This window comes from Borostomias antarcticus (assembly GCF_949987555.1).
Source record: "Borostomias antarcticus genome assembly, chromosome: 4".
Classification (NCBI taxonomy): domain Eukaryota; kingdom Metazoa; phylum Chordata; class Actinopteri; order Stomiiformes; family Stomiidae; genus Borostomias; species Borostomias antarcticus.
In genome coordinates this window covers 11,634,018-11,661,517 of record NC_140237.1, presented here as the reverse complement: position 1 = coordinate 11,661,517, position 27,500 = coordinate 11,634,018, and the positions used below count along the sequence as shown (strand labels likewise).

At 47.2% G+C, this 27,500-nt stretch overlaps 2 protein-coding genes across 3 annotated transcripts in view; both read left to right on the top strand.

The window, feature by feature from the left end:
• Positions 1 to 1,088, top strand: part of LOC311307768 (calretinin-like) — a gene marked incomplete at both ends in the record, with an annotated part of 26,941 nt that extends 25,853 nt beyond the window's left edge. The window contains 2 exons of the mRNA XM_084436634.1: positions 408 to 479; positions 972 to 1,088. Coding sequence (XP_084292760.1) covers positions 408 to 479; positions 972 to 1,088 — 189 coding nt within the window. The remainder of the gene's footprint in view (positions 1 to 407; positions 480 to 971) is intronic.
• A 10,574-nt stretch (positions 1,089 to 11,662) lies between these two features.
• Positions 11,663 to 22,063, top strand: LOC311308296 (aspartate aminotransferase, mitochondrial). 2 transcript variants are annotated; one of them, XM_084437255.1, is made up of 10 exons: positions 11,663 to 11,798; positions 16,645 to 16,801; positions 17,569 to 17,697; positions 17,862 to 17,921; positions 18,114 to 18,275; positions 18,407 to 18,511; positions 18,720 to 18,870; positions 20,155 to 20,320; positions 20,534 to 20,684; positions 20,853 to 22,063. In XM_084437255.1, the coding sequence occupies exons 1-10, from the start codon at positions 11,716 to 11,718 to the stop codon at positions 20,973 to 20,975; spliced, it is 1,287 nt and encodes a 428-aa protein (XP_084293381.1). In that variant the 5' UTR covers positions 11,663 to 11,715; the 3' UTR covers positions 20,976 to 22,063. The 2 variants fall into 2 exon arrangements, with proteins under 2 accessions (XP_084293381.1, XP_084293382.1); XM_084437256.1 differs by lacking the exon at positions 11,663 to 11,798 and adding an exon at positions 16,208 to 16,345.
• The last annotated feature ends 5,437 nt before the right edge of the window (positions 22,064 to 27,500 follow it).

Sequence of the window (27,500 nt, the reverse complement as noted above, 5' to 3'; positions counted from 1 at the left end):
GGGGGGGAGAGAGATAGAGAGAGAGAGAGGATGGGGGAGAGAGAGAGAGAGAGAGAGAGAGAGAGAGGATGGGGGAGAGAGAGAGAGAGAGGATGGGGGAGAGAGAGAGAGAGGATGGGGAGAGAGAGAGAGGATGAGGGAGAGAGAGAGAGAGGATGAGGGAGAGAGAGAGGATAAGGGAGAGAGAGAGAGGATGAGGGAGAGAGAGAGAGAGGATGGGGAGAGAGAGAGGATGGGTGAGAGAGAGAGAGAGAGAGAGGATGAGGGAGAGAGAGAGAGAGAGGATGAGGGAGAGAGAGAGTGAGGGGATGAGGGGAAGAGAGAGACGGATGAGAATCATTTCTCACTGAGATGTGTAGCCCTCCTCCTCTCTGAGATCAAACTCACCATCATATTGATCTCCTCAGGATGGCAACGGATACATCGATGAGCAGGAGCTGGACGCTCTCCTGAAGGACCTGCATGAGAAGAACAAAATGGTGACAATTTTTGGTCCATCGATCGATTGTTGTTTGCTCCATCGATTGAATATTGAGTGACCTACCATACCCTTTACACCCGATAGAGGATAGGAGTTGTTTGAATGTTGGAGTGACAATATCACTGATTGTATGTGTGTGTCTGTATGCTTGTGTGTGTGTGTGTATGTGCGTGTTTGTGTGTGTGTCTGTGTGTATATGTGTGTGTGTATGTGTGTGTTTGTGTGTATTTGTTTGTGTGTGTGTGGGAGTATGTGCGTGTGTGTGTGTCTGTGTTTATATGTGTGTGTATGTGCGTGTTTGTGTGTGTTTGTATGTGCGTGTGTGTGCGTGCACGTGCGTGTGTATTTGCGTATGTGTGTGTGTATATGTGTGTGTGTATGTGCGTGTTTGTGTGTGTATGTGCGTGTTTGTGTGTGTGTGTGTGCATGCGTGCGTGTGTGTGTATGTGGGTGGGTGGGTGTGTGGGTGTGTGTGTGTGTGTGTGTACAGGAGCTGGACTCGACTGGGCTGGTCGGGTACAAGAAGAGCATTATGGCTCTGTCTGACGGAGGGAAGCTGTACCGCACCGAGCTGGAGATCGTCTTCTGTCGCGAGCCCATGCTGTGACCTCTCACCTCTGACCCCTGGGCCCCCCCAGCTCCCACACCCCCCCGACTCCCAGCGTAACCAGGTGCATGTACGATAACCCCACCCCCAACCCCCTCCTTCCTCTCCTGGTCACACCCCTTAAATTTAGAGTGAAAATGAATATGCTCTTGAAAGCACAAGCAGACCAATCAGTCTGTCCGTGAGCCTGCTGTCTTCCCACCTGTACCCCCCACCCACACCCCTGTACCCCCCACCCACACCTCCACCCACTGTACCCCCCACCCACACCTCTACCCCCCACCCACACCTCTACCCCCCCCCCCACACCTCTACCCACTGTACCCCCCACCCACACCTCTACCCCCCACCCACACCTCTACCCACTGTACCCCCCACCCACACCTCTACCCACTGTACCCCCCACCCACACCTCTACCCCCCACCCACACCTCTACCCCCTGTACCCCCCACCCACACCTCTTCCCCCTGTACCCCCCACCCACACCTCTACCCCCTGTACCCCCCACCCACACCTCTACCCCCTGTACCCCCCACCCACACCTCTACCCCCTGTACCCCCCACCCACACCTCTACCCACTGTACCCCCCACCCACACCTCTACCCCCCACCCACACCCGTACCCCCCACCCACACCTCTACCCCCCACCCACACCTCTACCCACTGTACCCCCCACCCACACCTCTACCCCCTGTACCCCCCACCCACACCTCTACCCACTGTACCCCCCACCCACACCTCTACCCACCTGTACCCCCCACCCACACCTCTACCCCCCACCCACACCTCTACCCCCTGTACCCCCCACCCACACCTCTACCCCCTGTACCCCCCACCCACACCTCTACCCACTGTACCCCCCACCCACACCTCTACCCACTGTACCCCCCACCCACACCTCTACCCACTGTACCCCCCACCCACACCTCTACCGCCTCCCTTCTCGCTGCAGCGTGGGGTTCCCTGGTGTGACGCCATTGTCATATGCAGCTTGTATTTTTTATTTATTTTTTACTTAACATGCAATTCTAGAGTGAGGTAGACATTGCTGACGGCAATGCTATCAGGAATATATGATATGATTATTTATTTGAATGCTAATACAATGCTTGTATTCCCTATGTACTGTTTTTCTTCACACTACGGTTTTCTCTCTCTCTCTCTCACTTATTCTCTTGCCATCTCTCTCTCTCTCTCTCTCTCTCTCTGTCCTGATTCCCCCTCTCTCACTCCTCATCTCCACAGTTATCTTGTTTTGGATGGGTTTAGACTCCTACTGTTCTTCTGAAGATATTATTGAGGGAATAAAAATATTACCGATATTGCCTCTCTTTTCCTTCTAACAATCACAGGCCTCTCATTCAGCTTTGGGAAACCAACTCCATCCAAACTCTGCTTCCACAATCTCACCACCTCTGCTAAAGTTTCTTCTGAAAGTCTTATCAGTCTGCTGCATCTCTAGAAATGCTTAGCTAATGTGTTTCTATGAAGACTTGCCCAGGAAAAAGAATTCTTGGCAAGTGTTTTGTGAGAAGATAACGGTTTCCAATCCAGACGTGTTATCTGGGTGCTGCGCTCCTCTTCGGCGGCTCCTAATCTCCCTGTAAAAGCCGGAGTGATGAAGAGGAGTCTCACTCTGTTCCATATTTCATAGATGAGTTAGAGGATGTGTCCTGCCTCTGTGGCCTGACAGGCTGCTCTGAGTGGACCAGGGAGGGGTGGGAGGTGAGCACCTCTGTAGAACTATTTGCACAAGAACCCTCTGTAAAAAGGTTTTAGATAGAACCCTTTTTAGGATCAGGCAGAACCATTTCGGGTTCTAAACCACACATTTTATAGGGTTCTTTATGGAGGTAGAGGGTTCAATCTGACTTGTAAAGGTTTTTTTTATCTCTTCTTTCAGAGGGTTGCTTACAGGGACAAATAGTTCTAGTTTTATCTTGAGCACCTGTCACACACTACACTACCACAACAGGAAGCACCAGCTGAATGTCAATTCTGAATGTGCTTTTGGACATGATGAAACACTGCTCATACAGTATATCAGGCACTATTGCCTTGATGAAATGCCCAAATAGGTAAAATAACAGACACTGACATGCACACACACACACACACACACACACACACACACACACACACACATACACACACACACACACACACACACACAAACATTGCATCACTCTTAAAATAATGTAATTGCATAAGGTCATGCTGCTTTATTATTGCAATTTAGCAATTCCAACAGTGAAGTATTCACACCCCCCCTGCCATTCTGCAACATGGAACAGTCTGACTTCCATCAATTAATCATCAGCACTTTCATATTTAATTAAACTCACTCTCGTTTTAAAGCACAAGATCTAACCACACACACACACACACACACACACACACACACACACACACACACACACACACACACACATCCTGACTAGCCCATGTTCTATGCACTGTGTACACCCCCTTGTGTAACTTTTACTGTCCATACACGCATGCGTGCACACTGTGTACACACACACACACACACACACACACACACACACACACACACACACACACACACACACACAAACACACACAGCTTTGAGCCTCAAGCTGCTAACTGTGCTGACAACTGCACAGAACCAAAAGAAACAGGGATTCAGTCTGCCCTGATTCCCTCGCCCACATTGTCTCCCAAAGAGAGAGAGAGAGAGAGAGACTGGAGAGAGGGTCGGGAGTGAAAGAACATGGGGAGAGAGAGAGGATGGAGAGAGAGGATGAGGAGAGAGTGAACATGGGGAGAGAGAGACGACAGAGTGAGAGGATGAGGAGGGAGAGAGAGGATGAGAAGAGAAAGACAGGTGGGTAAGACTGGGGTCCAAACCTAAATTCTCCTCTATAAACATATTGCTCCAAGCTGAGAGATACACAATCATTCACACACACACACACACACACACACACACACACACACACACACACACACACACACACAATCTTCTTGACAACATGATTCAAGGATGAATGCATCTAGCAGGAAAGGGGTAAATAAGCAGATGTTGGCAACAGAAAACCTCAGGTGCTTCTTTCACTCTCAAACACTTGAGAAAGTCAGATGCTCCCAACCTGAACAGCCTTGCTGAGTCAGAGGTGGCAGCCTCGGAACACAGAGGCATTCAGGCATCGGGGGATCGGACACTGAAAAGTGCTGAAACATTTAGGGCCCGTTTGCCATAGTGAAATCAGGCTGCTATTTAAAGTACCGTTGAGCCCAGAAAAGACTACACCGAATGAACTCAAGTTTGGGTTCAAAAGCAGCTTTCATATATACATATCTACGTGCTGTATAGACGCATTCACTCTCCGTGGATATGTATCTTTGCACACGCGAACACGCACACAAACACGCATGAAGTACACACACACACACCCTCCCTCCCTCCCTCGCACTCATCACTAAGTGCTGTTGGAACGCTCTGCCGCAGCTGGATAAGGCTTTGCAGGAATGTTCTGGACTGCGAGGGACAAGACCGGGGTAGGAGGGGAGCAGATGCAGCAAATCCTTGATGGATTTTGGAAACACGGCCTCAGCGCCGTCCCCCTGCGCCTCCAATCCCTCCCCTCCCGAACCACGGCAAAGAAATCACTCCTTTGTCTCTGTCTCTAATCCGTTTATTCTGCCACACAATTAATCTCCGTAATTCCACTAAACGAGAGAATGACAGAGAATGATGAATTCATTCAGAGACGCACTGAAATATCCACACAGATAGTCCACACACAATCATTATCTGCACTTCTGTTACAGTAATACAGTCGTGAGAACACATCTTCATTTGGTGCTTGGCTTATGTTGTTTATTGGAGTTGTTTATTGTCTATTGAATCTCCTTCTTTTCACCGACAGTGGTGTGTCTAACTCAGCAGCTTCTTATCTCGAAAGCAGTGTATTGTATCTCCACAGCAGTGCATTCCAGTATAATTACATGTGGTCTGTGTCCATTCGGAGAAAACCCTATAATTTGATGGTGTGAATGGAGTAAGAAAGATATGTGTGTGTGTGTGTGTATATACATGTATGTGTGTGCAGAGATAGGGAGTTAGGTAGAGAGAGCTAGGTAGAGTGAGAGAGGTAGAGAGAAATAAAGGGGGAGTGAGAGTAAGAGAGAGACAGAATTGGTAGGGGGGTTTCTCTCTACTTTACCACGCCATCTCTAGAGAGGTTCCCATGACAACCAGGTTGATAGCTTAACTGGCTGTGTTAATGCAATTAACTGAATCGTTTGGACAGTCCCATGTTCCCCTCCCTCGCTCTGTCCACCCCCCTAACAAAGAGAATAATACCAGATGATAACCCTGGTCTGTTACCAGCCCCATTATGGCCATTAGCTGTCAGCTGCATCATACTGTAGCGAATCAGCCTTTACTCACCACATGTGATAATGATGATTATTATGGTCTGGCGCTCTGCTCCATCTGATATCTCTACCTTCTCCATGTAATTTTTCTCTCTCTTTTCTCCGATCTGGACAAACACACACACACACACACACCCAAACACACGCATGCATACACACACGTGTGGGGCGGCTGTGGCTCAGTAGGTAGAGCGGGTTGTCCAGCCGCAGGGTCAGTGGTTCGAATCCCGCCTCCTCCTGTCCACATGTCGAAGCGTCCTTGGACAAGACCCAAATTTCTCCCAATGAGCAGACTAGCGCGTTGCATGGCCATCAATGAGAGGCCATGGCAAAAAGTGCTTTAGAAAATAGTGCTGTATTAGTACAGTCCATTACCATTCAATTTACACACACACACACACACACACACACACACACACACACACACACACACACACACACACACAGACACAGTGGGTTTTACAGAAGCCTGTTTGACATGGTGCTCAGGGAAACCCTTAATCAGGGGAAGCTTTCAAGTGTCACTCAGCATTACAGTCAGGAACACTTCCCTCTCTCTGCTCCTCCATCTTCCTCTGTCTCTCCATTTCTCCCACTCCCCAGCTTTATCTCTTCTTGTTCCCCCTTTCTCTACCTCCCTCTCGTCCTCTCTCTGTCTCTCTCTATTTCTTTTTTCTTGTCTCATTCCCTCTGCCTTTCTCTCTGCTCATTTGTTCATTTTTTCTCTCTCTCTGTCTCTCTCTCTCTGTCTCTCTCTCACTCCTGTTACCAGCCTGCCTGTGTGTGTGTGTGTGTGTGTGTGTGTGTGTGTATGGGACAAAAACACCCCATAAGCACATACTGTAACCACACACATACACACATGCATACTCATTGTGGGTTAATAGTATGTACGATATATCATGTATGATGATCTTTCATCTACACTATGCCAACACATAGAAATAGACATCCACAGATTTCCCATGCAAATTCATGTGTTATTGTGTTATCGACTTTCTCTCTGACCAAGACAAAGACACACATGCACGCACTCACGCATGCGCACACACATATATCACTCTATTCTTGTGCCAGTTGAAGCTGTTGTCATATGCCAGATGAACATGTTTCATGGATTTCCAAATTCTGTCTGGAGGTTCTTGGCTCGGCTGGCTGGTCTCCAGGGAATGGGATGAAAGCAGAATCAGAACACTGTGAAGATGCAGAGGAACAGAACTGCATCTTTGTGCAAAGAAGAAACACAGAATAACTAGCTTACATTATCAACCAATGCCATTAATTACATAGGAAAGCGAAAGGTGAGAGTTTAGGCCTCTGAGAACTTTTCTCAAACATATCAGTTCTCAGCCTCACCTTGCTCTACAAGATGTGGCAAGTTACACTTATTTCCATGGAGGTTCAGTATCCTCAACGGTATCATCAACAGACCGTATAGCTGCCCGTTCTGCATACCAATTACATTCCAGAAGACCGTTCAGGAATCATCTACTTAATGGGATGACGGACAGTAGACCTGTATGTAACAATTAATTTGCAAGGCACCGAGGAGCTGGTCATGTAGTGAAGGACAATTGCGCCCTCCAGTGGTGATTCACGTTTATTTCGGATCTACAGATTCAGATTCAGACAACTTTATTGATCCCGCGTGGGGCAATTCATTTGTAGCTTGCTCGAGTAACAAAAACCTACATCCTCCAAAATAACTGTCCCTCAAGTCCGCACTGAGCTGGGAAAAGGGCGCTTATGTATCCCGCTACCTCTGCTTGGAATGAATTGCAAAACTTACTTTTACTGACTCTTCGGGAGCTGGTCTCACTGGATGCATTTAAAGTGTTTTTAAATGACATGGAAGCAAGCGGCTGTAGATGTTTTGAATGTTTATGTGTCATTATCCTATGATTATGGGTCCTTTGTTTGACGCTCGATCTTGGTTTAATATGTAGTATATTTTTATACTGTATTATACTGTATTATATCAATACATTTGTATTACTCTCATGTAGTAATCACTTTATTAAGAATAATGAATACACTTCACTTTAGGTAGAACTGTGTTATTATGAGTTGTTTAACAGGTTAGTGACAACATATGTTCTGTCCTAAAGTAAACATTCCTTTGTCCCTGAGTCAATAAAGATAACACCTCTGAAGAAGAAGTCAGTTAGCCTACAGTTGTAACATGTATGACCAAAACGGTGGTAGAGCAATTATCAGACTTTCTCAAAAGAGCTGGTTTTGTCAACGTTTTGATCTGAATCATTGTATATGATCATAAGTAACCTTAAAACAGGGCTAAACATGCATTTTCCCTTTACTACTCCTTGAAATACATGTACATCACTAATGGTTGATTATCTGCCTCCCTCTACTGGCTACATACAGTATGTAGGTGATAGAGGAGGTGTGAACCCATTCAATCCATATCCAATTCCTGTTGTATTGTACCTGTACCCTAGGCTATTTGCGGGACATCGACGTTTTCGTTGGCGTATTCGTAAAGACATTTACACACCCGAATATATATTCACAAACAACAACTTCTGCGTAAGGATTGTTGACATAAACCCATTCTTACGTCTCGTCATATTCAAGTCTCGTCATAATATGGGAGCTATAACGTGCGGGAATGGATGAAGGACTTAAAACAAATTGATAATAAGGACTGTATATTGGAACATTTTGACAGAATTAGATTATTGAATAGAGAATATTATTTAAAACAGAAAAGGGCAGGAGTTCTGCGGAGCCTATACCCACGCCCTAGCGGCATATCTCAATAAAGACTTTTAGCAACTTTTTAACTTTTGGCAGTTGCTTTATTTTGAACGAGAGAATATTATTATAATATTAACGCCAAATCCAGGATACTCGTGAAGGCGCCTGCGTTGTTATGAACGGAACGCTGCTAGAATCGGCTGCTAGAATAAGCCAGCTAATTTATGGCAACAAAGTCTTTATTGAGATGCCGCTGTGCGCGTGGGTGGGCTCCCCAGCTCAGTCTTGTTGTTCCGACCACGGTTTAATTTGCAATAGCACCTTCATCACACCTGTCTGAAAGTGCCAATCAAGTGATTTACAGTGATTACAGTCACTACATTACAGTGATGTCAAGATGGTATCTCCTTCTCCTCTCTCTCTCTCTCTCTGGACCACTGAGAGAGAGTCAGGGCGAGAGAGGGACATGTCCTCTTCTCTCTCTCTCCTCTTCCCTGGCTCGGAGGAGGAGGCGGTGGTGGTGGCAAATTATAAAACTAAATAAAAACCGATTTTAATCAAAAAAACTGATTCTGATTCTCATTGTAAGCTATAGTGTTGTTATTAAGGTATCCATGTTAGCATATAGGAGTACTGTTACTATAGTTACTGTTAGCACTTCAGACTTAGGGGCTGGGCAGCCTCAGACCTCCACCTCTGACCAGACCTCCACCTCTTACCAGACCTCCCCCTCTGACCAGACCTCCACCTCCATCTCTGACCTCCACCTCTGACCAGACCTCCACCTCCACCTCTGACCAGACCTCCCCCTCTGACCAGCCCTCCACCTCTGACCAGACCTCCACCTCTTACCAGACCTCCCCCTCTGACCAGACCTCCACCTCTGACCAGACCTCCACCTCCCCCTCTGACCAGACCTCCCCCTCTGACCAGACCTCCACCTCTGACCAGACCTCCACCTCTTACCAGACCTCCCCCTCTGACCAGACCTCCACCTCCCCCTCTGACCAGACCTCCACCTCTGACCAGCCCTCCACCTCTGACCAGACCTCCACCTCCATCTCTGACCTCCACCTCTGACCAGACCTCCACCTCCACCTCTGACCAGACCTCCCCCTCTGACCAGCCCTCCACCTCTGACCAGACCTCCACCTCTGACCAGACCTCCACCTCTGACCAGACCTCCACCTCCACCTCTGACCAGACCTCCACCTCTTACCAGACCTCCCCCTCTGACCAGACCTCCACCTCCCCCTCTGACCAGACCTCCACCTCTGACCAGCCCTCCACCTCTGACCAGACCTCCACCTCCATCTCTGACCTCCACCTCTGACCAGACCTCCACCTCCACCTCTGACCAGACCTCCCCCTCTGACCAGCCCTCCACCTCTGACCAGACCTCCACCTCTGACCAGACCTCCACCTCTGACCAGACCTCCACCTCCACCTCTGACCAGACCTCCACCTCCACTTCTGATCAGCCCTCCACCTCTGACCAGCCCTCCACCTCTGACCAGCCCTCCACCTCTGACCAGACCTCCACCTCCATCTCTGACCTCCACCTCTGACCAGACCTCCACCTCCACCTCTGACCAGACCTCCACCTCCATCTCTGACCTCCACCTCTGACCAGCCCTCCACCTCTGACCAGACCTCCACCTCCATCTCTGACCTCCACCTCTGACTAGCCCTCCACCTCTGACCAGCCCTCCACCTCTGACCAGACCTCCACCTCTGACCAGCCCTCCACCTCTGACTAGCCCTCCACCTCTGACCAGACCTCCACCTCTGACCAGACCTCCACCTCTGACTAGCCCTCCACCTCTGACCAGCCCTCCACCTCTGACCTACACCTCTGACCAGCCCTCCACCTCTGACCTCCACCTCTGACCAGCCCTCCACCTCTGACCTCCACCTCTGCGCGCTCTCGCTGATTTGCTCCTCTGCTACAAGAGCCAGCCAGACCTGCTGTTCGTCGCCAGATCGTAGCCAAATGTTAACGGTGCAGTGGAGCTCCTTGAGTGTGATCTTTACTAGCCTGCTTTGTCTTGTCAAAACCAGCCTTACCCCGTTTGTGTCTTCCCCAGGATGTTGTTCCCACGGACCCTCTCCCTCTCTCAGCTCCTCTTGTGTTTAATTTTAGTTAACTTGCGGTGGTAACGGTGGTAGAGCAATTATCAGACTTTCTCAAAAGTGCTAGTTTTGTCAACGTTTTGATCTTTTGATATGTCTCTCTTGTTTGCACCATCTCATGTCCATTTGTCTCTGTTGTCTGTCAGTCTGTCTGTCTGTCTCTGTCTGTCTGTCTGTCTGTCTGTCTGTCTGTCTGTCTGTCTGTCTGTCTGTCTGTGTCTGTCTGTCTGTCTGTCTGTCTGTCTGTCTGTCTGTCTGTCTGTCTGTCTCTGTTGGCTGAGTTGTCTGTCTCGGCATTGGAGTCTTTTGCACATACAGCTAAAACGGACCAACAGCATTGAATTGAATACAGTTATTTTCATTGAATATACAGTTCTTTTATTTTGGGGTGTGTGTCGTGGCCCAGCAGGGATTCCTGTATGAATCCTGTAGGGTTTTATTGATCATTTTATGAAATCCATTGAAGGACCAAGCAGCCCCATTGTCTGAGGAAGGGGGGCAAGAGCTCAGCTGATGCAAAGACCAGTTGACACCTTGACCAGTCAGAACATCAGTTGACCGTTTGTGATCATGTTTATATCCCTTGTATGCAAATTTGTTTGTCATGTGATATTTGGCCTGAAGCCAGGACATATAAGATGGCCACCTCGTGAAAGAACTTTAGTATTGCCGAAGATTTGACCCCGTGTAAAGACTTGCTCAATAAATTGATGATTCGACGATTTTGGCCTCCTTGAAGTTCTGTTTCAAAAGAAGAAGATGCATCCAAAATACACTACAAATCAGAATAAGAAATAAATACAGTAGGTTAAAAAAACAAAACAATGATTCGTACGTGGAATGTACTGCAGACCAATGTTCTACACAATGATAATAATTTGTGTCATATTTTATATTACCTTTAAGAATAGCTTTAATGGTGCGTTCGTTTGTGGTCGGAGGTGGCAAGTCGCAAGTAGCAAAATACCTACCTCCGACCTGTATTCGAGCTATATACCATTATTATATCACAGTTACCTAGTTATATCTATATACCATTATATCAAAGTTACCTAGTTATATCTAGTGCATTCGAGCAACTGGGAGCTGAGAAACATATCCGAATTTGCGACGAGGAAGTGCGAGTTCATGCGGTGTTTTATTTAATAATTCCTAGTAGCAAGTCGCAATTTGCCACCTCCCAGTTATAAACGAACGCACCATAAGAACATACAGCCGACAGCGGTGCGTGCGTACAGTCGTGGCACGTGCGCTTGTAGCCTATCCACTGACGCAATCGCGTAGCTGCTGCACGCTCACCTTGTCCCTCCCCTTCAGATCACCGATTCAACGCATTTTCTGTCCCACTGCACACCCGCTGTCTGCAGCCATGGCCCTGCTGAAGTCCAGCAAGTTGATGTCCGGTATCGGGACCATCTCTCCATCCTTGGGAGTTTTGTCCAACCGTAACAGGTAATGAAACATACATTGTCTCCGTTGCAGTGTTTGAGACGTCAGTGATTTGACATTGAGCAATTCTGCTAGCCAGCCAGCTAGCTAGCTGCCAGCCATCAGTTGAGCTCACATTAGCTAGCTAGTACAGGTTGGCCGGCAACATCAAGCTGACCGAGCCAGGGGTCAAACCGGGTCTACTCTCCTGGTTTATTTCGTTGGTTTTCGATGGAGTGGCATTTAGTTTAATTGGGTAGCTCATTTCCGCTGTGCGTTGTGCCATGTGACAGACTAACGCAACGTTACTCATGCATTTTCGCACCTGTCTGCCCTGATGTGGACATGCATGACTTCGTAGTTGAGAATCTGTATAATAATATGATCTTAAACCAGGATCCCAGAAAAGTTAATTAGGTTTACGAGGAAAATGCAATTTTAGACAGAATGATCATTAAAATGAGGCAACTAATTATAGATAAGCGATCAGATGTCTGTTGAATGAAATCGCCTTAATGAGAGTTAATTTGGAAGAACGTCAGGCTATAGGTTATTCATGGTCGAGCGAGCATCGGTATGTTCTTTTCTTGATCTACGAGGCAGCCCGTAGTTAAGAGAATTCCAGCGCCCCGATTGGTTAAGGCTTTGGTGCCTCTAGTCGCTGATTGGCTAATATAAACCCCAGTCCCACCACATACGGTGACAGTAACCGGTGTCCTTTCACTTTGCTCTTGGAGGGCAAACTCGCTCTCCTATCCCATCCGGTGCTGCTCCCGACGTGTGAAACGCAGGTCACAAGTACAGTACAATGGCGCGTGTGTACATTATTTTTAAATAGTCGGTACCATACGACACTTTTAAAATGCGCCACCGGATTACATCTGCCTACTGTATGAAGCAAGCTAGCTATAGTCTAGCTAAGGTAACAACCTTAGCAGGTCACAGCCAAGCTGGCTAGCTTGTCGCATCCTGAGAGAAGTGTTATCTGTAAACTCGTGTTATACTCGTTGGCCTGGGGTCACAGACAGTTTAGTCTCTATTTAGGCTGAGATAAAACATTAATTCCTTATTAATGATGCCGGGGACATTCAAATTTCAGTGGGATTATACATGTGGAACTAGTAGAAGGGATTATATATTACAAATTAGGGGTGCAGTTTATTTTAGGAGGAATCTGACTAACACACCTGTAAGCCCTTTACAGGAATGAGAACCCTGAAGCTGCGTGGGTCTGTGAAGTTTGTCAATCAACCATTTTTTCCTGACCTCAAGTTCAAATGTGCAAAGGTTCTGTGTGCCTGCAGATCGCAGGAGCTGCCCGTCAGATAAAGCATGAGCTCTGGAACATGTAACTAAAGCTTCCTCCATCAGAACAAGAGACTGCATCTTCACTGGTATCTGTGTTACTGATTGATGCTGATATGCAGACATGTGTTTCTGGCCAACTACTTCGTAATCCTGAGATGAGCTGTTCATCTTAGAAATGTCCTGATCTAGTCTAATGTCCTGATTGAGATGAGACACCAGGCTTTAATGAGGCAACTAACCCTGTAATATTAACACAATCCCTGTTCAGTGCAATGTCCTTAGAGCAAGTTTGAGGGTTCCATTGCTTTAATTGGTTGATGTGAAATCACGTTTAGCTTTTTTCAGGGCCGAGGGTGAATGTAATGCTCTCTGCTGTCTTTACTAATAGTGCTGTATGACAAACAGGCCCGCGTGACCAGCCTGAGATGAAGAACGGGGTTTGTTTGTCTGCATGTGTTCTAGGGCTGCTCGATTATGGCAAAAATCATAATCACGATTATTTTGATTGATATTGAGATCACGATTATTTAATACGATTATTCATTGAATTCTTTTTTTTAATCAAAAGTTTTAACATTTTCTTAACAAATTTTCTTAACAAATCAAATTATTGACTTTGATAACAATTAATTTATTAAATGTTGACAGTGGCTTTTCTTTTTAACAATGTTCTTTGGATTTGATACATTTCTCCCATGGGAGACAAATAGTGAACCTTGACCTTGATAAATAAATTAATAAAAGTGCCAAAACTGATAAATAAAGAAGCTTCAAAGCACCGGCACCACCACAGAAGAAGACTACCTCGGAAAAATAATTTCACTAGGACAGAACGCGTCTAAATAAGTTATTTAATGGTAGCGCCGAGGCTTCAAAACCCAGCATTTGTTAAAATAGACCCTTTTGCTTAGGTGAGTGACGTTTCATGTTTATCTGACACTTATAAATATGAGCGCCTCTCCCAACTAGGCCGACACCGATTTATTTTGACGGCAAAGTGAATGGAGCGGGAAAGGACTGTTGTCTGGCATGAGCGAGCGGAATGCACTGAGAAGGGCTACTTTGAGGGGCAGCTACGACTGCGTAGCAAATTTTACACACCGTGTCAACTTGGTCCAAATCTGTCTCCGCGAACCCATAGTGTTTCCACACCACTGACATTGTTTTAGCTCTCTTGTCCACCTCTCGTTCTGCTGCCATAATCTTCTTCTTGTGTTTTGTTCGAGAGGAGCATGCGTGCGCCTCGCTTGATAACTCGTCTCGCTCTGAACTAAAGTTTGTTTTGGGGCTTTGGGGGGTGGGGGAGGGGTCAAGCGCAGTATAGCTCTGCAGTGTAGGGTGCGCTTGATTTGTGCAAAATCGTTTTATGGCGATTATTTAGTTTTAATGATTGTTGACAGCCCAAATCGTAATCTAGATTAAAATCCGATTAATCGAGCAGCCCTAATGTGTTCCGTGTCAGTGGACTGAATGGAGGCGGCTGCCCTTTACAAAGCCTCCAGCTCTAAGTTTAGCCGGCAGATTCAGTTGGAGACCAGGTGTAACCGGAGAGTGTCTCAGTGAGACGCAGCTGAACCCTGTCCTCACGCTGCCTCCCAACAAAACCTGGGCTCTCACCAGAATGTTGCTGGAGGCAGGGCCCCTGGTCAGCTCGTTGAGGGCTGAAGGCCCCTGGTCAGCTCGTTGAGGGCTGAGCCGAAGGCCCCTGGTCAGCTCGTTGAGGGCTGAAGGCCCCTGGTCAGCTCGTTGAGGGCTGAAGGCCCCTGGTCAGCTCGTTGAGGGCTGAAGGCCCCTGGTCAGCTCGTTGAGGGCTGAGCTGAAGGCCCCTGGTCAGCTCGTTGAGGGCTGAGCCGAAGGCCCCTGGTCAGTGGTCAGCAGGGCCGTCCCTGAGCCGGCAGCACGTTAGAGCAGCACTGTGACAGATTAGAGGCCCTCTGAGTGCCCTCTGAGATCATGTGAGAGGGGTCGGTGTGTTTTAGCCCTTCATATATGTGTGTGTGTGTGTGTGTATGTTAGTTAGTTATGCTGGCTGAATGTCATGCTATTAGCAGCACTTAAACGGGAACTCAGCTAATTTTCTCATACGACTCACATTCCAGTCCAGGAGAGGGAGAAAGTGGGGTTACAGGGAATACAGATCCCAGAGGAAGTTACTGTTACAGAAATAAATGTTTCTGGCCTTGCTTCCAGAAAACTGCAGGTCTGCTGCAACTCTAGGTTCTTTTAAATCAAGACTGAATACTTTTCTTTTTGCCGCTGCTTTTTATTAAATCAGTTATTTATTCATACACACTGCACTGTAACTTTTATTCCTGTATTTTATTTTTCCTGCATTTTGTTTTTCTGCAAAGTACAAGAGAATGTTAGTAGAACGGCTTGAGGGAGGAAGAGAAAGAAGGAAATGTGTGTTGGAAATGGAGCAGTTGGATTTTTGGTGCAAGGTGTGCCTAGTGACACAACAGTAGGTCACTGACAGCTGATGTGGTCCCTTGCTCAGAAAGGATGTTTGAGGCACTGGTGAAAAGCCAGCGAGCAACTATACAGAAGGACATAATACGTAAGTGAGTGGAGAGAGAGAAGGTTTCAGTATGTGATCAAGAAAAGTGTCCTTTTTTGCATTTCGTTTTATATGACCTTTTATGTGTTGCACTTTGTCTAGATGCTTTTAATGTCTCATGTAAAGCACTTTGAATTGCCTTGTTGCTGAAATGTGCTATACAAATAAACTTGCCTTGCCTTGCTAGGAAGTCTCGGACTATGGGAATATGATTCATAGCCTACAGGCTTACACAATCGAACGGCTGACTAAATCGATAACATTCTGACATCACGACCAAGTGAACCAAAGAGAGCAGTCCCTTAATGAGTCCTGGTGAATCCCAGGTCGGTCATTTGCCACAGCTTACCCCTTTTATCTGTTATTTTCTGTTCAGTGAATAGGAGGTGTGATTGTATTGGCTAGCATGCTCTCTGACCACTCCCCCTGGTGATTAGGAGGTGTGATTGTATTGGCTACCATGCTCTCTGACCACTCCCCCTGATGCCACCCACCCAAGGACCTTCACCTCAAGTTGAGGTCCTCAACTGACTCCAGCTGTGGCATTTAAATGCAGTGTGTGTATGTCTGTCTGTGTGTGTGTGTGTTTACCCAAAGATTGAGGGGGTCAGGATTCATCTGCCGTTCTAGTCCATAGTCCATAGTAAATTCCAGTGTGGTGTTGCTCTCTAGTCAGGCAGGGACAGCCATGCTAAGTGAATGAAGTGTACGTATATTTAATTCTATTGTACATTCTGTGTGGATAATTGTTTTTGTACACAAAGGCTAGTTCCGACCTCGCAATCTGATTGGCTAAGAGCCGTTGTATATGCCACGATATACCACGGGCAAAGCCTCTTTATCGCTCTATGTGAAATATTACTGCGCCAATTATTACTGCCTGTAAAAACTTTAGTTCCATTGCTTATTGTTCTATGTGAACCCCAACAAGTGTAACCACAGGTGATCTAAATATTAACAAACTAATAACCATATTATCTGCCCCCCCCTCCGCCCCGGTTGTAGCTCATGGTGGGGTGGTGTGCAGATGGGCCCCCCCGACCCCATCCTGGGGGTGACAGAGGCCTTCAAGCGGGACACCAACCCCAAGAAGATGAACCTCGGCGTGGGGGCCTACCGGGACGACCAGGGCAAGCCCTTCGTGCTCAGCTGCGTTCGCAAGGTGGGGCGTTGTCTTGACCACCGACTTGACTCGCACGCACACACTCGCAAGTCACGCACACACACACACCTCAGTTTCACTGTTCCATTCATCTTTTATTGAGGCGAGGTGACTCCCTCCACCCGGAGGGTCTTATCGTGTTACAGTCCTGATCTCTTGAGTTAGCGAGAGCTTAAACCGGCCACACAGGTAACTGACCCGTCGAGGTCGTTATATAAGATCTGCACTAGAAACACTCAACTTTGCTGAGTCAGAGTGCAGACTCATGGGTGTTTAAGATGGCTCTCGCTCCAACATACACTTTTTGGGCGTCCCTGTTTCTGATTGGTGGGTTTCTGCATTGTCATCCTGAGCTTAGCGTTACAGCCCAGAGGAACATGTGTATTTTGGGTTGTGCACTGGGTTGGGCAGCCAGGCCCCATGTGTTAGTGATTTCCTACACTTCTGCTTTGTCACTGTGTGTGTGTGTGTGTGTGTGTGTGTGTGTGTGTGTGTGTGTGTGTGTGTGTGTACTGTAGCATCTTATGTGTTTCCTACTGTATTTTGGTGATGCTTTGGTGCAATGGAGAAAAGGATACCATCAAACGTTAGTTCCATATCTCTCAGTATAAACTACCTCTTATCTCTCTACCTCTGTCTCTCTCCTTCCTCTCTCTCCACCCATCTCTCCCTCTGTCTCTCTCCTTCCTCTCTCTCTACCCATCTCTCTCTCTACCCATCTCTCTCTCTACCCATCTCTCTCTCTACCCATCTCTCCCTCTCTGCAGGCAGAGGCTCTGATAGCCGAGAAGCAGATGGATAAGGAGTACCTGGGCATCGGAGGGCTGGGGGAGTTCACCAAGGCCTGCGCTCAGTTGGCCCTGGGGGCTGACAGCGAGGTCCTGAAGAGTGGCCGGGTGAGTGTGTGTGTGTGTGTGTGTGTGTGTGTGTGTGTGTGTGAGAATAGAAAAGAGATTGTTTCGTAATTAGGACGTTGTTTCATGCAGCTTTTCCCGAGATCCAGAGATTGTAGAGATGAAAGCCCCCGTCAGTAACGCCCCCCTGCTCTCTCTCTCTCCAGAACATCACTGTCCAGACCATCTCAGGAACCGGCTCCCTGCGCATCGGAGCCGACTTCCTGGTAAGGCCCCACCCACAGGAAAAGATCTGACATGCCCTCCCAAGCTAGCTGCTCTTTCATGGTCTCGCAGCATACATTCACTCTCCTAGCATGAGTGAGTGAGCGCTAGATGTTACTTACAGTACGTACAGTGTCTGTGTGTGTTGATGTGCGATCGCGGTGACGCCACCCAGTCTCTCTCTCCCGCCTCAGTCTCGTTTCCACACGGAGGCCCGTGACGTCTACCTGCCCAAGCCCTCCTGGGGAAACCACACCCCGATCTTCAGAGACGCCGGCATGCAGCTGAAGGCCTACCGCTACTACGACGCCTCCACCTGCGGCTTTGACTTCAAAGGAGCCCTGGATGACATCTCAGTAAGGAGGGGGGAGGGGAGGATGTGTGAGGGGGAGAGAAAGAGGGAGGTCAGGGGTGGAGGTATGAGGGGAGGTTAGGGGGTTCAACAGTCCTCTCTAAAGAGCCATCTTGGGTTCCTTCCCGGTAACAGAACATCCCAGAGAAGAGTGTGATCCTGCTGCACGCCTGCGCTCACAACCCCACGGGGGTGGACCCCCGGCCTGAGCAGTGGAAGGAGATGGCTGCCGTGATCAAGGTGAGTTCAGGGTTGCGTCGTCGAAGTTCACTCAGGCGTATCGGTGTAACTCACTAACTGAGGCCTCTACGACCCCCTAAGCCTCCGCAACAAACCACGATGATGTATTAGTTGAACTAACATGCATCTCCTACTAATAATACACTTCTCTCTCTCTCTCTCTCTCTCTCTCTCTCTCTCTCCTCCTCTCTCTTTTCTCCTCTCTCAGAAAAGGAACTTGTTGCCGTTCTTTGACATGGCCTACCAGGGCTTCGCCAGCGGGGACATCGACCGGGACGCCTGGGCCGTGCGCTACTTCATCGAACAGGGCCACAACATCGTCTTGTCCCAGTCTTTCGCCAAGAACATGGGCCTCTATGGTCAGTCCCAGGTCAAATATTCAAAGAGCCACATTGTCCTGGAAATACATGTGAATTCTCCTTTGGCTTCCGTGGCTTATCTAAGACATAAATGAGCTACTCTCGGCGAGTCCGCTGGTCTGTCCACTGGCCTGTCTGACCGTCCCTCTAATTTTAACATGAAATACAGATCTGAGCCACTAGCCAATAGAAATACTGCTCTGAATAGAACCCCGCCTGTGTGTGTGCGCACACTCTCTCTCTCCTCGCTCTGTCACTCTGCAGCGAGCAGCGCAACAGTTTTAACTAGTCTAACCAGAGATGGCTACAAGTACAAATGTCGACCGTCCACATCTTGTCGATAAAGCTGATGCGCGCAGCGAAATCTGGCATTATTTTGCTTACAGAGCCGACAGTGAGGGCAAGCCCACGGACAGTACAAAGCCCATCTGTAAACGATGCTACAAATCTATACAAACCAAGGGAGCCAATACGACCAACCTGGCAAAGCATCTTGCAGACAGACATGCCGACTTTTTACAGCACACAAAGAATTCAAAGAGCGACAGGTTAGCGAATGTGATGGAAGATAAGATACACACAGCAGCAGCAACACCAGTACTGTATACAACCGAAGGATATTTAGCCTACCTTATGTTTGAATGTATGAAAGCACAATACATTTATTGCACCAGATGATAGCTAGAGAAGCTAATTTTCATCCGTAGCATGAGACCTTTAGCTAGCATAGCTGCAGCCTGGCTGCAAGCCTAGCTCTCTGCCTAGCGCACGTGTGACAAAAACCTCCTAGAGCGTGAGAACTGTTAACCGTGAGACAACTATCTCTTCTGATAATTTGGAATAGCAAAAAATGCTTCAATAGGCCTGGGTTAATTAATAATAATAATAATAAGCTTTTCAAGTGCTTCTGATTATCTCACAGTTTGCAACAACATAGGCATAATTTATTGATTTCTCCTCATACAGACAAACAGATGCCAGCACAATCCCAAACCACCCAGTCGAGGCAGCCTTCCCTTCCAGCTGTGTTTGAAAGCTACAGGAAATATGATAAAGACTCAAAAGATGCAAAAAGACTGAACAGAGCACTAAAAAAAAGCCAACAATTTAAAGTTCCATGTTCTGTCATCTATTATTCCATTACTTTTCCTCATGTTTTAGATTTTTGCCGTGGTATCGTTTCGGTATCGGTATCGAGATATTTTGGGCAGGTATCGTATCGAAGTCCTAATTTTGGTATCGTGACGACACTAGTGTGCGTGGCGTGCGTGTGTGTGTTCTTAGGCGAGCGCGTGGGAGGGTTCACGGTGGTGTGTGCGGATGCCGAGGAGGCCAAGAGGGTGGAGTCTCAGCTGAAGATTCTGATCCGGCCCATCTACTCCAACCCGCCAATGAACGGAGCGAGGATCGCCACCACCATCCTCAACACACCAGAGTTGAACAAAATATGGTAGGTACAGTACATACCCGTAACGAGAGACTAGAACCCGCACTCTGGGCCATTAGTCGGTGCCCTCTAGTGGGTGGAGTGTGTGGTTGTTACATACTGTGTATACACACACACACACACACACACACACACACACTGTTTCTTCCTCTCACACCCCTCCCCACCCATGTTACTGCCATCAAACCAGCCTGTGTGCTCCTGCGCTCCTCCCAGGCTGGGCGAGGTCCACGGGATGGCCAACCGCATCATCAAGATGAGGGAGCAGCTGGTGGCCGGCCTGCAGAAGGAAGGCTCCACCCACAACTGGCAGCACGTCATCGATCAGATCGGCATGTTCTGCTTCACAGGACTCAAACCCGAACAGGTGTGCGCACACACACACACACACACACACACACACACACACACACACACACATACACACACATACACATGCACGCACGCACGCACGCACACACGTGTAAAAATGAACCAGTCTGGTCTGTGTGTGTATTCCTATGTATAATGTTTATTGTAATTCTATTATCACCAGGTTGAGCGTCTGACCAAGGACTTCTCCGTCTACATGACCAAAGATGGGCGCATCTCCGTGGCGGGGGTTACCTCCGGCAACGTAGGCTACCTGGCGCACGGCATCCACGCCGTCACCAAGTAGAGCGGAGCATGCTGGGAGAAGCGGCGGCACTGGACGCAAACAACACCGCCGACAAGGATCTGATAGAGGAGCTTTTTAGTGTTTGTTTACCCACAACCCCCTCAGCGCTCTATAAGAGGAGCTGGACTTTCTGTAAGACTGTGGGGGAGGGGTTCACCCCCACCCCCTTCCCCGTGTATTGTCTAACAATTAGAACCACTTTCTAGAGTTGATTTACACTAAAAGGAAGACTATTGGGTTTCATCATGGGTCCCACCCCCCCCCAACTCACCCCTCTTGTAGTTTTGGTTCTTGTTTAACAGTTAGCCCCGCCCTCCAGACAGACCACCCTGTCAGAGGGCGTTGCTGCTGAGCTGATGTCTCTTTGCTTATTTATTGTCTGTGAAGTTGAATAATGATTCATAATTGGCTCTAGATTAATTGATGCTCCCTTTTCAAACGAGCTCTATCTGCTGCGGTGTTACAGGGGTGTGTGCGTGTGTCTGTGTGGATGCGTTACATGTATGTTGCGTGTTTTCCGTGTGACGGCTACATGTTAAGGTGGGGGGGTGGATTTGAGCACTTGTAGATACTGTAATAAAGATTCGACACCCTTTCAGTGGGGATTAGAAAAGCACAGTCAAAGACAGTTGTTATTGGCGTTGTCCTGTCATGTCTTGGTCATCTTTCAGTCAAAATGATCATTATTCAACTGAGCGTTTCTTGTTTCATGTTACTGCTCGCCTTCCAGCTCCAGCCGGTCCTCTCGGTGGTCACTCTCTCTCCCTGTGTGTCAACCTCTGGTCGTTAGCTCTGCTCCACCTGCAGGGTCTAGTCAGTTTGTGATTTGAGAGCTGAAGAGGGTGCAGCCTCAGACAGCTTTTTCAGTCAGGCACTCGGAGAGCCCTCAAAGCTCTGTGTGTGATTTTGATCGTGAGCTATAACACGCGGACCTCAACGCTACAGAATGTTGATAAACTCTTTCGCTCTCTTTACTGATTCATGATTGAAACGGTCTCTCAGTCGACTTATGTCCTCACCGTCGTCACATCAATGACAGACTGGAGCTTCGGTCATGTAATAACCCTCCAAACCACAATAAACTGTTATAGTTATGTGCTTTTTATTGTGTTTATTTGTGATGACTTGTGTTGTAATGGAATCAGAATGATACTAATACTACAGTAAATGTTTTGTACACTACCCGTACTGTGACTATAGTTTCACACAGAACACTTAAGAGTTTGTGTAGCACACCCCACTGGCCATGGCAAGCTGATCTAGTGAGCCTGGATATTAATACACCATGGTATTATACCGTGAATGAGAGGATAAATATGTGAGAAGGTATGGGTGTGAAAATGGTACCCTATGACACAGACATTTTTATTTTTTTATTTAACATTTATTTAACCAGGTAAAATAAGCTTGAGGTCAAAAAGCTCTTTTTCGAGCAACACCTGACAAAAATGGCAGCATAAAACGCAATAACAAAAAACTACAGAGAAGAGGAAAATGAATAAAAAGCATGCAGTAGCCAGATGGGGGGAGGGGGTTATAGGGGATTGCTGTAAGAAAAATCAAGATTATGTTAAGCAACATAACTTTACTACAGTGTGTACAATGAGCAGTAAGATTATGTAGTGAAGCATTTGCAGACGCCCATTTCAGTCACTAAAAAGTCAGTGAGTAGAGTTTTAAAACTACGCAAGGTAATAAGAGCCTGGAGCTAAAGAGTTTTTTGAAGTCCATTCCAGGTAGAGGGAGCGGAGTATGTGAAAGCCCTCTTCCCAAGCTCGGCAGTTACGTAGTCCTGAGAACGCAAGCTATCAGATGAGTTTGACATGGGAGTAAGGTGAGTACAGAGATATGAGGGTAACAGACCAATTAGAGCTTTATAGATGAAGATGTACCAATGGTGAAGCCTATGAGCAGACGAGGACAGCCAACCTACCTTCTTGTATAAGATACAGTGATGAGTGAGTGACCTACAGCCAGTAATGAACCTTAAAACATTATGATAAGTAGAACCCAGCATGAGCAATGAGGTAGAACAGGCGTTCATGTACAGAACATGTCCTGGACTTGGGCCCAGTTCCCTTTCCCCTCACCCTACCCCGGGTCCGTATCCTTTTCCCACCCCCAACCCTACCCCTGACCCCTACCTCTAACTGGACCCAGGCACACCTACACTCACGCTCACACACATACAGACATACACCAGTCCTGGGCTCAGATCCCCTCCCCCTCACCCTAACCCGGGTCCGTATCCTCTTCCTACCCCCCACCCTACCCCTGACCCCTGCCTCTATCTGGGCCCAGGCACGCACACACACACAGACACACATCAGGGTTTGCCACACCTCTCCCATGATGCTCTTATCCTTTCTTGCTCTAAAAATGTAGTTTGATGTAATGTACTGCTCTATATATGGCTCTGTGTGCTACTAACCCTGCTCTGCCTCCCCTCTCCCTAGTGCCTCTCTCTCTCCCTCCTATCTTCTAACCAGGTCCAGTGGATGCCCCACTGTCACCAGCAGACCACCCTGAGACCGATAGATACCCCTGTGTCTGCTGCAGATGTCGTAACAAATTAGTTAACACACACACACGTACACACAGACATACAACAGTCCACTTCCGGCTTTAGGCCTGGGCCCAGTACCCCCTACCCCTCACCCTAACCCGGGTCCGTATCCTCTTCCTACCCCAACCCTAACCCAGACCCCTGCCTCTACCTGGACCCAGGCACACTCACACACACACTGACATACACCAGTCCTGGGCTCAGATCCCCTTCCCCTCACCCTAACCCGGGTCCGTATCCTTTTCCTACCCCCCACCCTACCCCAACCCCTGCCTCTATCGGGGCCCAGGCACGCACACACACACACACACACACACATTAGTGTTTGCCACACCTCTCCCATGATGCTCTTAGCCTTTCTTGCTCTGAAAATGTAGTTTGACGTAATGTATTGCTCTATTTATGGCTCCATGTGCTACTAACCCTGTTCTGCCTCCCCTCTCCCTAGTGCCTCTCTCTCTCCCTCCTATCTTCTAACCAGGTCCAGTGGATGCCCCGCTGTCGCCAATGGACCACCCTGAGTCTGATGGATGCCCCTGTATCTGCTGCAGATGTCGTAGCAAATTAGTTAACACACACACACGCACACACAGGCATACAACAGTCCACTTCCGGCCTTAGGCCTGGGTCCAGTACCCCCTTCCCCTCACCCTACCCCGGGTCCGTATCCTCTTCCTACCCCAACCCTACCCCTGACCCCTGCCTCTACCTGGACCCAGGCACACTCACACACACACTGACATACACCAGTCCTGGGCTCAGATCCCCTTCCCCTCACCCTAACCCGGGTCCGTATCCTTTTCCTACCCCCCACCCTACCCAAAACCCTGCCTCTATCTGGGCCCAGGCACATTTATGCACACACAGACATACACCAATGTTTGCCATGTCTCTCCTATGATGTTATTAGCCTCTCTTACTCTGAAAATGTAATTTAATGTTATTTATTGCTCTATAAATGTTCTTAGCCGGTAGACAAACATACTCCAGGAGCTTGCTCGATCGCCTCGTTGAGAGGGGTCAGGGAAGAATTTTTACAGCTCACTTATCTGGCCCTCGGGTGATTACTGTTTTTTTGCTTCCCTCTGGAATATGTAGGGGTGGGATGTCTGCCCACCTCCCTTGTTCTCTGTAAAGCGCATTGTGTTGCCTCTGGGTATGAAATGCGCTATATAAATAAAGCTTTGATTGATTGATTGAGAACATCACCATAATCAAGCACTGGTAAAAAAAATAAAAAATAGCAGCGACAAGCCTCTTTTTAGCATAAAAGGAGAAACAGGTCTTGTTTCTAAAATAGAAACCCAGCCTTACTTTCAGCTTCTTAGCCGCAGACAAGTCATCATCCAGAATAATTCCGAGGTGGGTAAATGTGGTGACAATTTCAATAGCAATTCCATCAGATGTATATACAGCAGACGGGGAATGGGGTTTGGCTTTAGCAATAAAACCTTTCACCAACAGAGGGCAGTCTCTAGCTACAGATTAAAGCATCGGCTAGCTACAGATTAAATGCACACTGATCTCCCTTTTCCTGTCCAAAGTGCCTCCACATATCCCAGGGAAGCAGGGCTGTCACCTGACCAGATCCTACTCCATGTTTCATCTGCTGCTGTATGGTAAGGTTAATGTACTGGTTCATGTGTTTGTACTGGTTCATGTGTTTGTATGGTAGGGTTAATGTACTGGTTCATGTGTTTGTATGGTAGGGTTAATGTGCTGGTTCATGTGTTTGTATGGTAAGGTTAATGTACTGGTTCATGTGTTTGTACTGGTTCATGTGTTTGTATGGTAGGGTTAATGTGCTGGTTCATGTGTTTGTATGGTAGGGTTAATGTACTGGTTCATGTGTTTGTATGGTAGGGTTAATGTACTGGTTCATGTGTTTGTATGGTAGGGTTAATGTACTGGTTCATGTGTTTGTATGGTAGGGTTAATGTACTGGTTCATGTGTTTGTACTGGTTCATGTGTTTGTATGGTAAGGTTAATGTACTGGTTCATGTGTTTGTATGGTAGGGTTAATGTGCTGGTTCATGTGTTTGTATGGTAGGGTTAATGTACTGGTTCATGTGTTTGTATGGTAGGGTTAATGTACTGGTTCATGTATTTGTATGGTAGGGTTAATGTACTGGTTCATGTGTTTGTATGGTAAGGTTTATGTACTGGTTCATGTGTTTGTATGGTAGGGTTAATGTACTGGTTCATGTGTTTGTATGGTAGGGTTAATGTACTGGTTCATGTGTTTGTATGGTAGGGTTAATGTACTGGTTCATGTGTTTGTATGGTAGGGTTAATGTACTGGTTCATGTGTTTGTATGGTAGGGTTAATGTACTGGTTCATGTGTTTGTACTGGTTCATGTGTTTGTATGGTAAGGTTAATGTACTGGTTCATGTGTTTGTATGGTAAGGTTTATGTACTGGTTCATGTGTTTGTATGGTAGGGTTAATGTACTGGTTCATGTGTTTGTATGGTAGGGTTAATGTACTGGTTCATGTGTTTGTATGGTAGGGTTAATGTACTGGTTCATGTGTTTGTATGGTAGGGTTAATGTACTGGTTCATGTGTTTGTATAGTAGGGTTAATGTACTGGTTCATGTGTTTGTATGGTAGGGTTAATGTACTGGTTCATGTGTTTGTATGGTAGGGTTAATGTGCTGGTTCATGTGTTTGTATGGTAGGGTTAATGTGCTGGTTCATGTGTTTGTATGGTAGGGTTAATGTACTGGTTCATGTGTTTGTATGGTAGGGTTAATGTACTGGTTCATGTGTTTGTACTAGTTCATGTGTTTGTATGGTCGGGTTAATGTACTGGTTCATGTGTTTGTATGGTCGGGTTAATGTGCTGTTTCATGTGTTTGTATGGTAGGGTTAATGTACTGGTTCATGTGTTTGTATGGTAAGGTTAATGTACTGGTTCATGTGTTTGTATGGTCGGGTTAATGTACTGGTTCATGTGTTTGTATGGTCGGGTTAATGTGCTGGTTCATGTGTTTGTATGGTAGGGTTAATGTACTGGTTCATGTGTTTGTATGGTAGGGTTAATGTACTGGTTCATGTGTTTGTATGGTAGGGTTAATGTACTGGTTCATGTGTACAGGTGGTCTGATCATGGCCGATGCTGTATGCACCTCACTCCTTGTTATAATTCTCTGGGATTCTCAAACAGGATGCTTAGACCTGGTTGCTCAATTTATTTAGTGTGCCTGTGTGTGACACACACACACACACACACACACACACACACACACACACACACACACACACACACATATGTTTGTATGGTAGGGTTAATGTACTGGTTCATGTGTTTGTATGGTAGGGTTAATGTGCTGGTTCATGTGTTTGTATGGTAGGGTTAATGTACTGGTTCATGTGTTTGTATGGTAGGGTTAATGTACTGGTTCATGTGTTTGTATGGTAGGGTTAATGTACTGGTTCATGTGTTTGTATGGTAGGGTTAATGTGCTGGTTCATGTGTTTGTATGGTAGGGTTAATGTACTGGTTCATGTGTTTGTATGGTAAGGTTAATGTACTATTTCATGTGTTTGTACTGGTTCATGTGTTTGTATGGTAGGGTTAATGTACTGGTTCATGTGTTTGTATGGTAGGGTTAATGTACTGGTTCATGTTTACAGGTGGTCTGATCATGGCCGATGCTGTATGCACCTCACTCCTTGTTATAATTCTCTGGGATTCTCAAACAGGATGCTTAGACCTGGTTGCTCAATTTATTTAGTGTGCCTGTGTGTGACACGCACACACACACACACACACACACACACACACACACACACACACACACACACACACACACACACACACACACACACACACACACACACAGTCCTACTATACTGCTTCATCTCACCCAGCCCCTCCCCATCCATCCCTCCCTCCCTCCTCCAGCCCCTTCTCCCCCAGTCTGGGCAGTCTGCCAGGTTCCTCTACCCCTCCC

Coding starts and splice junctions, on each gene's coding strand:
- LOC311308296 (XM_084437255.1), top strand. CDS start 11,716: ATGGCCCTGCTGAAGTCCAGCAAGTTGATGTCCGGTATCGGGACCATC. Junction 17,698..17,861: donor AGGTCCTGAAGAGTGGCCGG/GTGAGTGTGTGT, acceptor CTCTCTCTCCAG/AACATCACTGTCCAGACCAT. Junction 20,685..20,852: donor CAGGACTCAAACCCGAACAG/GTGTGCGCACAC, acceptor TATTATCACCAG/GTTGAGCGTCTGACCAAGGA.